General features: G+C 46.1%; 2 protein-coding genes across 4 annotated transcripts; one reads left to right on the forward strand and one right to left on the reverse strand.

Annotated features, from left to right (window-relative positions):
• Positions 1-5,417: 5,417 nt before the first annotated feature.
• On the reverse strand, positions 5,418-8,052 carry LOC111070870. Of its 3 annotated transcripts, XM_022361896.2 has the most exons (3): positions 7,672-8,052; positions 7,419-7,600; positions 5,418-6,932 (listed from the first exon to the last, which is right to left on the reverse strand). In XM_022361896.2, the coding sequence occupies exons 1-3, from the start codon at positions 7,763-7,765 to the stop codon at positions 5,763-5,765; spliced, it is 1,446 nt and encodes a 481-aa protein (XP_022217588.1). In that variant the 5' UTR covers positions 7,766-8,052; the 3' UTR covers positions 5,418-5,762. The 3 variants fall into 3 exon arrangements, with proteins under 3 accessions (XP_022217588.1, XP_022217589.1, XP_022217590.1); XM_022361897.2 differs by lacking the exons at positions 7,419-7,600; positions 7,672-8,052 and adding an exon at positions 7,017-7,146; XM_022361898.2 differs by lacking the exons at positions 7,419-7,600; positions 7,672-8,052 and adding an exon at positions 7,017-7,146 and having other exon boundaries at positions 5,418-6,966.
• Positions 8,053-8,640: 588 nt separating this feature from the next.
• Positions 8,641-13,879, forward strand: LOC111070894 (phospholipid-transporting ATPase ABCA3). Its single transcript, XM_022361930.2, is given in 2 exon segments — positions 8,641-12,130; positions 12,132-13,879. Coding segments are annotated over 2 exon segments (5,169 nt in total). The 5' UTR covers positions 8,641-8,701; the 3' UTR covers positions 13,872-13,879.
• The last annotated feature ends 119 nt before the right edge of the window (positions 13,880-13,998 follow it).

The following is a 13,998-nucleotide window of genomic DNA, read 5'->3' on the forward strand; positions in this document are numbered from 1 at the left end:
GAGCACGCAAAGAACAGTTGCACTTGCGTAAAAGTTTCTGTAGCCTTTCTTTTTGTTGGAAATAAATTAAGTGCAGGCAGGCAGGCAGGCAGGAGCTTTCGCTTATTTTGTAAACAGAACAGATACGCGCCAAAGGGGAAAGGAAACCGACACCGATACCCCCACCACCACTCCACTCCACTCGCGGAAAAGGGAAAACTCGTCCCGTTTCCGCTGTCAGTTAAGTCAAATAACGGTAAGAAGACACGAAGCTGTTGCAGGTTGCAGGTTGCACGTTGCAGCAGTTGTCAATGGCCTGGCAGACATTATCAGAACTTCCTTAAACCTCAACCACATTTCATGGGGCTGAACAAAACGGAAGCCCAGTGTTTCATTGGGGGGAATGGGAACGAAAGCTGAAACTGGCTTCAAAGGCGTTTCAAAGGCGCTGATTGAGCATCCATTCGACCGCAAGAACAAGTGGGCCAGAACAATAACAAACGAATGACGAATGTTGAATGTTGAATGTGGAAAAATCAGCCATAAATAATGCACAAGTCAATCATGCAAAATACACAAATATATATGCCGCAGTTAATTAGCGCTCACTGATTTTTAATGGCGTTAATTGCACGGCATAAATGATACTCAGCAACAGTAACAAAAAAAAATAAATAAAAAATAAACAAAAAATAATGGCAGAGGAAGGCCCATTTTTCGCTGTGTTAATAATCGGCGAAATAAAAAGAGAATTTAATTAGCAACAGTTGCACGCACAACAAAATGCCGGGCACTGGCTACAGTCGAACGCCAGTCCCAGGCTTAAACTTCCTCATTAAATTGCAAATAATTATGCATTCTTGCAACTTAAGCCCAAAGCTGCATGAAAATTTGGCAACCTTTTTTTTTTGTTTGAGGGATTCCTGCAGAATTATTGAAAGTATTTTTCGATTATTGCAAGAATTTGTTAAAGCATTTTTTTTTCATTAATGCCACATGCTGTTTCCCTAGAATAAAATGCCTTCCTTTGCCCGCTTTGCAATTTTAAACCTTTTTGTATAATTGTGATAGAGGAGTGTGAGTGTTTTAATGTACTCTGCTTATTTCTGACACGCTTTCTCGATTTATTTTCCCCAGGTTACACTTTCAGCGCAGTTAGCAGGTTGAGTAAAATGTTGAAACAGCTATCAAACTTAAATTCAACTGGCTCTTGGCACTGCTCCTCCCACCTGCCTGCTCTCTGCCACTGATCCACCCTGCTTCTGTGACTGCCCTGCCAGGACAAACTTTTCCAAGAGGAAGCGACAGTTGATTTAACACGAACACATACACACACACCACACTCACACACACTCAACACACACATACACACACTCACCCAGTCACAGACGCGTGCACCTGTCGTCAAAACTTGCATAAGTCATGAAAGCCCCTGGACTGCCAGTGGAAAGCAGGAGTGGTGGGGGTAAGAGAAAAGCAAAGACTTCATTTGCCACTGCCACTGCCACTGCTGCAAGCAGCTCTACGCTGGCATTAAAAATGTCAGCTCGAGTGGAGCCACCAACAGAACACAAAATCCCAGATCTGAATCCGAATATGCCAGCGAATCCAAATCCGTATCAGAGTCAGAGTCAGTGCCAGACCTCGAACCAGAAATTTATGTGAGCTAATTAAATTTAATGCGCTTTGTGTGCCATCATCCTGGCCTCTACCCGGGGGCCAGAGTCCATCTGCATGTACTGGGAACCTGCAGCCATGGAGGCAGGAGGCTGCAGCGACTGCCAGTCAGTGGGAACTGCCTGCCGAAAGTTCTCTTTAATTTTTGATCAACTTTTTGCAGGAGTTTCTGTTCTGTTCTGTTCGGTTCGGTTCGGTTCGGGCTGAGCCTTTCAATTTAAACATAAAGTTGTGTCCCAAAAATCTACCGGAAAGCTGGAAGAAACTTTATAGGCTTGTTAAGGGCAAAGAAAGTTTTCTGTGCTGAGACCTCAAAAAACTCCAACCAGCCAACCAGCCAGCCAGCCAACCAGCCAGCCAGCAGCAACAAATGAAATGAAAACGTGTCAATTTACTTTCTGACAAGCAAGAAACAAAGACGACAAAGCAGATGCTGACAATCATCATTTAATAATATGTCAGAGAGTTGCCTCGTGTCCGTTGTTTCGTTTTAATTTCCAATTAGTTTTGTCAACTTTTCCCACTCGGATTTTCCCCCCCACAATTATGATTCAAAGTTTTGGCTTTGCTTTGGGCCAATTGATTGGCGGTGGCTTATTGAATGACTGAATGAATGTATGTATGCCTCGGACTTTGTCTGTTTATGATCACAACCCTTTGCGGCTTCTGTTCACCGCAAGTCATCTCCTTCTTTGATGGTTTACGGTCTTATTTATTATTTCACTTTTATACGTTTATGTGTATGGGCAAAGAAACATTGCTTTGTGTTTGGTCCTTGACTTCGCGGACAGTTTGGATTTGGGTTGCTCCTTTTGCTCTCCTCTCTGGGCTGCTTTTTTTTTTTTATGGCAATTTGAAGCCGTTTTATTGTCACACCGCAGCAGCGGACTGGACTGGACGCCGCAGGGCTGTGTGCCCGGGGGGGCCACTTTAGAGTTGTCTTTGGGCATCATAAATTGTGCCACGTCGGCCATTTTGTGGCAAGCTGAGACATTAATTTGATGCTACAGCTAGAAGCGGCGGCTTCCGTTACGTGGAGCTGCCATTTCCGGGCGGCTCCATTCCACCGGACCCGAGAGTGCGAAGAACATAATTTATTTGCCATTATGGAAACTTCATTCGCTGTTGATTGGAAACTTGTAGCCGAGTAACCCCCAAACACACCCACAAACCCACATACCCACAATTTCGTGTGCCACAACAACGGAGCATAATTCCAAGTGCAGCTAAAGTTATGGCAGAGGGACAAGAGGCAAGGCCAAAAGGAAGCAGAAACCAGCCATAAGCAGCTCCTTCTGGGCTGTAAGGAGTGTTTGTCTGTGTGTGTGTGTGTGTGTGTGTCTGAAGGACGCAGCAAAATGCCAAACGCAAATGTCGCCAATATCCCAATGGCAATCGATGAAAATTTATAGAAAATTGCAAACAAATAAAATTTTACGTTTGTTTGCTTCTTTTTTTTTCATTTACGACGTCGGCGGCATGCCTCATGCTTCGTTCTCCCTTGCTCTCTACTGCCACACATCGTCTTCTGTTTCTTTCTTTCTTTCTTAGTCCCTGTTTTTCCTAACCTGTTTTTCTTGGCTTGGCTTGGCCTGGCTTGGCATGCGGAAATTCTGTTTCTTGACTTCTGCTCGTCAACGTGTTTTCTTGTGTGCTGCACCAAAAGCGATTTGCATTGCACCGCCCCAACACACCGCCCCGCCACCCCAAGGGTCTCACAGCATGCCATCGCATTGCTGTTAATGGTTACGATTGTCGTTTTCAATTTCAGTTAATTGAAACTGCTGGCAAGGGTAACAACACCATGACACAGTGTTCCCATTCCCATGAGGGACCTCCTTTTGCCTCCTCCAAACTTCCTTTACACTTTGCACATGCGAGTGGGAGGAGTTGCCCTTTGGGTGTTATGTTGGGTTTTGTTTTGTTTTGTTTTGTTTTGTTGTGTTGTGTGTCTCTCTTTCAAATGCTCAAAGCAAAGTCAAAGTAATGTAATGTTTTTGCTGCTGAAGCGTTTCGTTCCTTTGAGCATTAGTTCATTTTGTTTGCACTGGAAACTGCACTGGAAACTGTTTTTAGCGTCAACTTTTGAGGATAAGCAAAGCTTATGGTGGAGTTGTAGGTCCAGCCAAGCTGGCACTATTACAAGTATATTTCCCCAAGGACCAGCTTCTGGTTTAGTTTTTGCATGAATCGCAAGAGAGAGCAAGACAACCCTAGCCAGCTTCAAACGAATCTGCCTCTGATCTAAATCGGTTCTGGCTCTACTGATAGCTATATGTATTTATATATCCACTCTTTTCCTTAGCTTTACTCATATAAAAGAGTCAAACTGAGAGGGAAGCAATCAATGGCTGTCTTTAAGGGAATTTTTGTTTTCATAATTAGCTGAAGCCTAAACTTTTCAATGGCTGCCATGGAAGCACAAGGCCTCTGGGAAATGTTCCCAGCCCCTCCTCAGAGAGGGTTCTTTTAGCTGTTTTTATTTTATTTTTTTCGCTGTTTTTGCTGCATAAACAAAGAAATTGTTGTGCCCTTTGCCCACTAATTAACTCAATTAAAAATTAAATAATTTTAAACTCCATTCACGCCGCTTCATTTAGCCAGAGAACAGCACAAAGGGACTGCCAATATTGGGGCTGCTGTTGTTTTTGTTTTTGTTGTTGTTGTTGTCGTTGTGGCACCGCATGTTATTAAATAGCCGGCCGGTGTTGGCCCCGAATTGGCTAATTGTGAGACAGATACAATTGTGTAACAAAGCAACCGCAGCAACCAAGAGACACCACACACACGCAGCTCCGCAAGTCTGCGGCTAAGGCTAAAGCAGCACTTTGGGGCTCAGAAATGTAGCTATTGCATATCAATAAGTTTCTGGAGCATGGCAAATTTTCCACATCATTAAATGGCTAGCTGGGGCAGTTGGTTGCCTCAAATTTTTGGGTTGGTTTTGTTTTTTTTTTCCCTTTTGATTCTGGTTCGTGGCAGCCAGTCATATTCATCAGACACACCATATCAATCAACTCACTCTCTCTAGAGTTTACCCTTCCTAGGATTCTAATCTCTATTTTTGTGCTCTCAAAGAGTGTGTGGCACCCGCATCCAAATTCATTGCGTAAAAGGCTAAATTGTAGGCCAAAATGTTGTGAACTTTTATGAATGGGCGGAAAAAGCTTTTACGCATTGTTTACGCGGTCGAAAAAACGGGAAATTTGGCACGCTTTCCAGTGAAAGCTCTGGAATAGAAATAGTGGTAACAGTTCCACAGCAATTATAGCAGAAAAGCGAATGCAAAGCTTTAGCTATGCCTCGAACCAGTGCCAGCCAACAGCTGTGGAGGTTAGGAAATGTCAAGCGTAATTTATGCAGGTGGAGAGATTGTGTATAAAATAAACTTGGAACTTAAAATATTTAAATTTAATATATAAATATATAAATAATATATAATAAACTTTGAACTTGGAATAAATATTTAATATTTAATAAATAAATATTAAATACATATTTAAATTTAATATATAAATAATATAAAATAAACTTGGAACTTTGAATAAATATGTAATATTTAATATTTAAAAAATAAATATTAAATACATATTTATATTTAATATATAAATATACAAATAATATAAATTAAACTTGGAACTTGGAATAAATATTTGATATTTAAAATATAAATATTAAATACATATTTATATTTAATATATAAGAATTCATCATATTTAAGTTTTCAGTATACATAAATTTATTACGAATAATTTAATTTATTCCAGCTAACGAAACATCCATGCCACAGCATATCCTGTGAGAGGGGGAGGAGCTAAGCAGCACTGTTTGTGACAAGCAGTGCAAGCAGTTCAAAGCAAACACAGCTGCCCAAAAGCTCACTGAATAAAAGAGCTTGGACTGGCTGGCTGGCATTTAATAACCTACAATAAATAGCTGTAAATGCAACTTAGGAGATACAAAGGGAGTGAGAGATACAGATGCACACACAGACAAACACACACATACACATACACATAGATAGCAGGAGAATCACTTAGGGCTAAGAATACGATTAAGTATAGATGTAAGGATAGGTGTAAGCCACTTAATGACACAAATATTGTTTAGGGAACTTTCTTGAACTTGAGCAGGCACTCGTAGAGCGTCAAGTGCCTCGTCTCGGGCATCAGCATGTACACGAGCAGTCCGAAGAAGAAGCTGAGGGCGCCGATGGTGAAGAACAGGATGGAGTCCGTCAGGCAATGGTTGAAGGCGGCCAGGAGCAGGCCCAGCTGCAGCAGCTGCTCACAGACGAGAATGCCGGCCAGGCAGCGCGCCTTGTGAGCAATGCTGAACGCCTCCGCCGTATAGATGAGAGCCGGAACCGCCACGCCGCCGGACACAATCAGCTCGAAGAGCAGCATCAGCAGGGCAATGGCCTGCAGATTGATGTCGTAGAAGGTCTTCTTCACCGACTCCAGATGCTCAAAGACGCCGCCCACCATGACAATGATGATGCCAGCTATGAACAGTGACAGAGAGCAGAGCTTGCGACGTCCCTGGGTGTCCACCAGGAAGGCGCCACCCAGGCTGCCCACCAGACCGGCGAATGCCAGCCAATACAGACAGTTCATGTCGCACTCCAGGCCATGCCAGCTGACGACGAGGAATGCCCGGTTGAAGGACAGCGACAGGGCCAAGGTGGCAAAGCAGCGCAGCAGCAGCACCTTTAGCAGTGGCAGCAGGCGACGCGCGCAGCGATGCCAGCCGGGTATCTCCTCCGGCTCCTCCACAAACTGCTCCCAGTCGCGGGCATTGTGCAGCTGCCGGCAATCTTCGCGCAGGCGCACCAGCTCCGTGGCAGACTGGCCGTTCAGCTGCTTGAGGGTATCGCCCACGGCCATATCGCGTTCCTGGTGCAGCAGCAGCAGCGGCGACTCCAGCCGATGGGCGAGTGCCAGTATGACGGCGCCCAGTCCCAGGGCTCCCAGCAGTATGCCGTGCAGCTGATCAATGTGCATGGCATAGCCCCGCTGCACCGGCTCCAGATTGTACCAGACGCGCGTGTAGAAGACCTGAATGCAGACGCCCAGCCAGAGGAAGATGCGCTCGCAGCTGAGCAGCATGCCGCGTATCGATTTGTGGGCCACTTCCGATCCGGTGACCAGCGCCTGTATCTGGGTCAGCCCGTAGGCGGCTCCCACACTCACGCTGCTGTAGCAGGCGGCTCCAAAGTGTTGAGGCAGTGCCAGATTCAGAACGCCGGCCATAAGCAGCAGAAAGCCACTGGATGTCTGGGAAACAAAGCAAAAGAAAACGGATGCGGGTCTTGAGTCCGATTTGCAAAGATATTAATTCTGATTCTCCGTTCTCCTTACTCCCACGTGTCCCTCGGTCTTTACACAGTCGTCCCTCCAGCCCTCTATTACTCGTATCTAGCACACATAAAAATTATGGCCTATGCGGGGGAACATTTAGGGGATTTTTTTTAAGCCTCATGTTTTTTTTCAGTAATTTTCCTTTTGGGCAAACCCCAAAAATTGATCGATCAGCCCTCGCAACTGAGACTATCGCCACTTAATGACCAATGCAGGTTGAACGCGATCACTTTATGGCTATCAGTTTATTGGTTTGATAAGCCGCCCTCTAATGGTCGAGTGCTAATGGCCACGGTATCTCCAGTACGAGTTGTACGGGAGATACAGACACAGCGCAGACCAGAGCAAATGGATTTGATGTACGTAAATGTGGGGGAGATTCGTATTCGTACCCGTACTCACATAGGCAACATTTTTGGTAACACGCTGCACAAAGAAGGCGGCCAGCAGGGCACCCAGGGCGGCGCCAATGAACCAGCTCATCATCAGATTCTGTGTGTTGTTGTTGTTCAGAAACTTGCCAGCGGGCGTATCAAAGATGGACCAGGCCAGCCGCATGCCAGAGCCCACAAAAACAATCGAAGCTGTCAGATACACAGATATTACATTGATGAGATTTACTGATCTATGATGGGACAACTATCTTGGCGTTTACCCGCAGCCATGGACTGGAACTGGAGACGATAGCGCCACATGAGACGCAGCCAGGAGAGCTTTCCCTCCTCCTCAATGGTCGGCAGCATTGGCATATTGGCTCTCTACACGTAACACAATTCACAATTTCTATAGAGGCTTCCGCAATTGTTATTTATATGTTATTGAGTTATGCGATTGATTTGTTATTTGTTTACTTGGCATTCTTTTCACTGGAAATCGCCGCTGCCGCTCTATTGTCTTCACCAATTTGTCATTTTCATTTTGATATTTTGTTGTTTGCTATTTTCTGTCTATCACTTTAAGGGGGGAGCACGGGCACTCCACAATTGTTGGTCTGAGGTTTATTTCGCGATGTTCCGTACTTGACCGACTGCCTGCTCCGACGCGCTTTAATAAATGGCAGAGCATCGAGCAGCGGCTATTGAGCGAACTGCTGCTCAAACGAACGCGTTTTCAGCTGAGATAAGATAAGCGACAAGCATAGAAAACCATTTTTTGTCTGTCAGCCCGCTCTTATCAGCTTGATTATTTGGATATAAATAAATTAATTAAATTTGAATATAGTATACTACTGTGAGTTTTTTTATTCACAAAAAAATATTGGTATATGGCCAAGGGTGAGCAGAAAAGTCAATACAAATTTATTGACTGTGATAAGGGAGGGAGAAAGGTCTAGGGTGCTATGATTTTGATAGTTCAGTTCACTGGGAACTAGTTGGCCCATGGCATAGAGCTAGCCGCCATATGGGGACAACAATACGAGTGTAGAATATTTCCAAAAATATTTCCCTATGCTCTTTGAGTAGCGAGCATAACAATGGCAGAGCATTGATCGTCAAATATATTTGATAATGAGGTTGTTAATGTGATAATCTTTTTGTTTCTGCCACGTGCCGCGCGGTGTATCGATGTCGTTTTGTATGTCTGTTCACAGTTGACAAAACATTTCTTTGATATTTATGCCAGGGCATTATTGATCAGGATATATCAGTTTTGGGTGTGCTTCGATTTATTTCAAAACAATATCAATGAGCTTGCCGCAAGCAGGTAACGAGCCAATCGGTGATTGGCAGAAGCTGAAGCTGCTCCTGTGGAAGAATTGGACGCTTCAATGGAACCAGAAAATTCAACTTATTTTTGCACTCGCTCTGCCGGTAATATTTCTGCTGCTTATTGTTGTGTTGCGTGTGCTGGTGGAGCCCGAATCGATGCCCGTAATTAGATACCCGCCAGTGTCGATATCGGATATGAATTTATTTCAGAAGTCAGTATTACACGGAAATCTAATTATGCACGATAATGGCACGCTAAATATACCCAAAAATATACTCTGCTATACGCCAGATAGCACCGCTAATCGTGCCATTATTACGGCTGCCACAATGCGTCTGAGACTTTTGAGCTGGCGATCCTACGACACCGCCTCGCACATGGAATATGATCTAGTAACGCACAACTACTTGGCGGGCGTGGAGTTCGTGAGCGAGACGACAAGTGCACTGAACGAGAAGGGATTCGCGTACACATTCAATTACAGACTTCGATTTCCCAGCGAACTGCGCACCATGTACGGGCCCATTATTGAGACGTGGCGGACGAGCAATCTGTTTCCCAACTACGATATGAGTGGGCCGCGCAACATGAATGCCAGCGATGGCGGGGTGCCTGTTGGCTATGTCATGGAAGGCTTTCTGCCACTGCAACACGCCCTGACCATGTCCTGGCTGCAACTGAGCACGGGGCGCACAAGCGAACAACTGCCACAGATACATCTGCAGCGGTTCCCCTACAGATCGTACATATATGATCCGCTGCTGAGCGGCCTGCAGCAGCTACTGTCGTTCATCATACTGCTCAGCTTCATCTATCCGTGTTCGTTTGTGGCGAAGCACGTGACCAACGAGAAGGAACTGCAGCTGAAGGATATCATGAAACTGATGGGCATCCACAACTGGATCCATTGGCTGGCCTGGTTTATCAAGAGCTATGCCATGCTCATGATTGTGGTCGTACTGCTGATGTGCCTGCTGCTGGGCAAGTATTACAAGTCCGTTGCCATTCTTACCCATTCGCATTGGCTGCCCCTGCTCGTATTTCTGCACACATATGTTTTTGCGAGCATTTGCTTTTGTTTCATGATTGCCGTTTTCATTTCCAAGGCCAGCACATCGGCGGCAGCAACCAGTATTCTGTGGTTCATCACCTACATACCATATTCATTCTCGTTTTACTACTACGATCGCTTGAACCTTGCCACCAAGCTGGTCTTGTGCCTGCTGATGTCAAATACAGCGCTGGGATTTGGTTTTCATGTGATAATGGCCTGGGAGGGCACAGGCGAGGGCGCACGCTGGCACAATATGTTTCAGCCCGTCTCCTTGGACGATAGTCTATCGCTGATTTATGTGATTTGTATGCTCTCAGTGGGCGGCCTAATCTATCTGACAGTCTGCTTATATGTGGAACAGATCTGCTGTGCAGACACGGCAATGACTCGTCGTTGGTATTATCCTTTTCGGCGTACATTTTGGTCACAACTTCTAAGTCATTCGGATAGTACACAACTTTACCCAGCACACCCACTTTCCAGCCCAATCAATTTGAACAAAAGAAATCCAAATATTGGCATTCAGCTGTGCAATCTGCACAAGAGCTACGGCAAGCATAAGGCTGTCAATGGATTAAATCTGAAAATGTATCGCAACGAAATCACAGTGTTACTTGGCCAGAATGGTGCCGGAAAGACGACAACAATTCATATGCTAACGGGCATTGTCCAACCATCGGCTGGCACAGCCCTACTCAACGGCTATGATATACGCAGCCAACTGGCAGCGGCGCGCCGATCCTTGGGCATTTGCCCCCAGCAGAATATACTCTTCGACCAGATGACGGTGCGAGATCATATTAAATTCTTTAGCCAACTGAAAGGTGTGCGCGGCCCGGCCGCTGTTAGCTGTGAAGTGAGTAAGTACATGAGGCTATTGGAGCTGGAGGACAAATCACGCATTGCTGCCCGTAAGCTGTCCGGTGGCATGAAACGGAAACTTTCGCTGTGCTGTGCGCTGTGCGGCAACACGAGCATTGTGCTGTGCGACGAGGCCAGTGCTGGCGTCGATGCAGCCGGACGTCGAAGTCTCTGGGAGCTGTTGCAAGCCGAAAAGATCGGACGCACTGTACTGCTGACCACACACTATATGGACGAGGCGGATGTGCTGGGCGATCGCATTGCCATTCTGTGCGATGGCAAACTCAAATGTTATGGCAGCTCATTTTATCTGAAGAAACGTTATGGCATCGGCTACCGTTTGATTTGTGTTAAGCAAAAGAGTTGCAATGTTGCAGAGGTCACACAGCTGCTGCATAAACATTTGCCGGCCATACAGCTGGAGAGTGAGTTTGGCAGTGAGATAGCCTATCTTTTGCCCAGCAAGCACTCCAAGAAATATCCGGATTTATTGAGTGCCTTGGAGCAGCAGTCGAACGCGCTGAAATTGGATGGCTATGGCGTAAGTGTGACCACTCTGGAGGACGTTTTCATGCAAGTCAGCCACATAGCAGAGAACGAAGCTGCTGCTGCTGCTGCACAGCCACAAGGTGAGGAAGGATTCAATGATTTGTTTACCGATATGGAAATGAAAGAAAAGCGCTGGTACACCCGCTGCTACATGCGCTGGCAGGCACTCTTCCTGAAGAAGGCTCTCATCACTGGCCGCAACTACTGGCTGCTGCTGGTGCAGATTCTACTGCCCATATTAATTATGTCGCTGACGATACTCAATTCGAAGGGCGGACGCATTTACTATGAGCTGCCTGCAATGAAAATTTCACTGCATCAGTATCCCAAGGCCTTTGTGATATTTCACGATGAGACAAATGAGCAAATGCCATCACTGGCCACCGCCTATGCGGAGCATTTGTCCAGCTACGGCCTGGGCTATAGCCTAATAAATAGGAGTGATGATGCCAGCATGGAGGAATACATTTTGGGTATTGGCAAAAATCTGAATCGTCGCATCGATTTTCAGTACTTGGCCGGGCTGAGTATCGGCACGGATAACCTGACAGTTTGGTTAAATAATAAGCCATTGCATACGGCCCCATTGACACTCAATTTGCTGCACAATGCGCTGGCAGTGGAAATGCTGGGCAAGCAGGCCAGAACGGGGGTCACCAATGCCCCCTTGCCGTACAACAATCAAACACTGACGCTGCGTCTGAACAAGGGACAGCGGCTGGGCGCTGAAATAGCCATCAACCTGGGCCTGTGCATGAGCATTATCACGGCCCTGTATGTGATTCCGATCATCAAGGAGCGCGAGACGCGGGCCAAGCTAATGCAATTCCTGACGGGCGTCGATGTGTTTGCCTACTGGATCAGCCAGCTATTGTGGGACTATGCCGTATTCTCGGTGTCTGCCTTAATGGCCATACTCACAATTTCCGCCTTCCAAGAGCCCTGGCTATTCAACGGTCTCCGATTTGGGCCTGTACTATGCCATTTTATTATTATTTGGCTTGGCCGCCCTGCCGCTCAGCTACACATTCTCCGGCTTCTTCTGCGATGGCGCCACGGGCTTCACACGCACTGTGATTGCCACCACCTTAACGGGCACTGGCTTGTTCATGCTGGTGCTGGCCCTGTCATTCGAAGCCTTTCAGCTGAAGCACATTGCGGTGCAGCTGGCCTGGTACTTCCGTGTGTTCCCCCATTACTGTTTGGCCAGTGCCATTCATCATATTCACATTGGATTTAATATACGGCGTGGATGCAGCTTTGCGGGTGTTCGCAAACTGCCAACAAGCATTCGCTGTCGCACCATACCCGTGTGTTGCAACATTCCCGGCTACTTTGATTGGCCTGCGCCCGGTGTGCTGCCAGAGATCCTGTACCTGTGCGTGGTGGCCGTAATTCTGCTCTCGTTGCTAATGATTTGTGATGCCAAGATCTGTACCTGTGAGGCTGTCTGCTGTAAGCCCTATAGACTGTTGTGTTCGATTGGCAAACGTCGCAGAGTGCAGAAAGGCGAATCAACGTTCGATAACGACGATGTCAAACGGGAGAGTTTCCTTGTTAAAAATATGACACAAGCGCAACGGAAACTGATGCCGCTGCTGGTGGATGGCATTAGCAAGCGTTATGGCAACAGCTTTGTGGTAAAGGATCTCTCATTTCATGTCACGCACGCCGAGTGTTTTGGCCTGCTGGGCATCAATGGCGCCGGCAAGACCACAACCTTCCGGATGCTAACTGGCGATGCACGCATCAGCGCCGGCTTCGCTTACGTTGAGGGCAGAAACTTGTGCAATAAAATGCATAAAGTATACGAAAAGATCGGCTATTGTCCGCAGTTTGATGCATTGTTTGATGATTTGACTGGTCGCCAGACCCTGCGCATTTACTGCCTCCTGCAGGGCGTGCAGCGTCGCCATGTGGCTGAAGTCTGTTCGGCCCTGTCCGTATATTTCGGTTTCCATCCACACATAGATAAGCTAACCAAGCACTATAGCGGTGGCAATAAGCGCAAGCTGAGTGCTGCCATATCGATTATTGGTAACCCATCCATCCTGTATTTGGATGAGCCGACAAGTGGCATGGATCCGGCAGCACGGCGACAGATATGGCGGCGAATAGCCCATATACGGGCAGCGGGTAAGTCGATTGTGCTGACATCGCACAGCATGGATGAGTGCGAGACGCTGTGCACCCGCCTGGCCATTATGGTGGATGGCCAATTCAAGTGCATTGGATCTGTGCAAAATCTTAAAAATCGATACTCAAAGGGACTCATATTGAAGATGAAAATTAAGCATTCCAAGAGAAGTGTTCAGCGACCAGTAGACAGTTCGTCCAGTTCGGAAGGGTCAGTTAAAAGAGGCGATGAAGTAACGCGTACAAATAATAATAAGCGAACTGCTGAAATTAACATAATCAATGGAAATGATTTGGCCAATCGAATTTTAAAACTAAAGAACTTCATTTCCAAAGCGATGCCCGATGCCATGCTGAAGGAAAACTGCAATGGCATGCTCACGTATTACATTCCACTGCAGCAGTTAATGTGGTCGAAGCTATTTCGATTAATTGAAAATAATAGAGACAAATTATACATAGAGGATTACTTAATAATACAGACAAGATTGGAGGAAATATTCTTGGATTTTGCACTAAAACGAGATCAGTCTGGCGAGCCATAAAATTAATTTTAAAATATATTCCTGCTATATACTGCTACACAGATACCTCTGTTTTTTTTTTTGAATTTTTAATACGCATCTATAAATATGCCAGTAAATAATTAAGCCCAACAAAACTGCTTTGGGC

Source organism: Drosophila obscura, unplaced genomic scaffold (genome assembly GCF_018151105.1).
Source record: "Drosophila obscura isolate BZ-5 IFL unplaced genomic scaffold, ASM1815110v1 contig_208, whole genome shotgun sequence".
In the NCBI taxonomy this organism is placed as follows: domain Eukaryota; kingdom Metazoa; phylum Arthropoda; class Insecta; order Diptera; family Drosophilidae; genus Drosophila; species Drosophila obscura.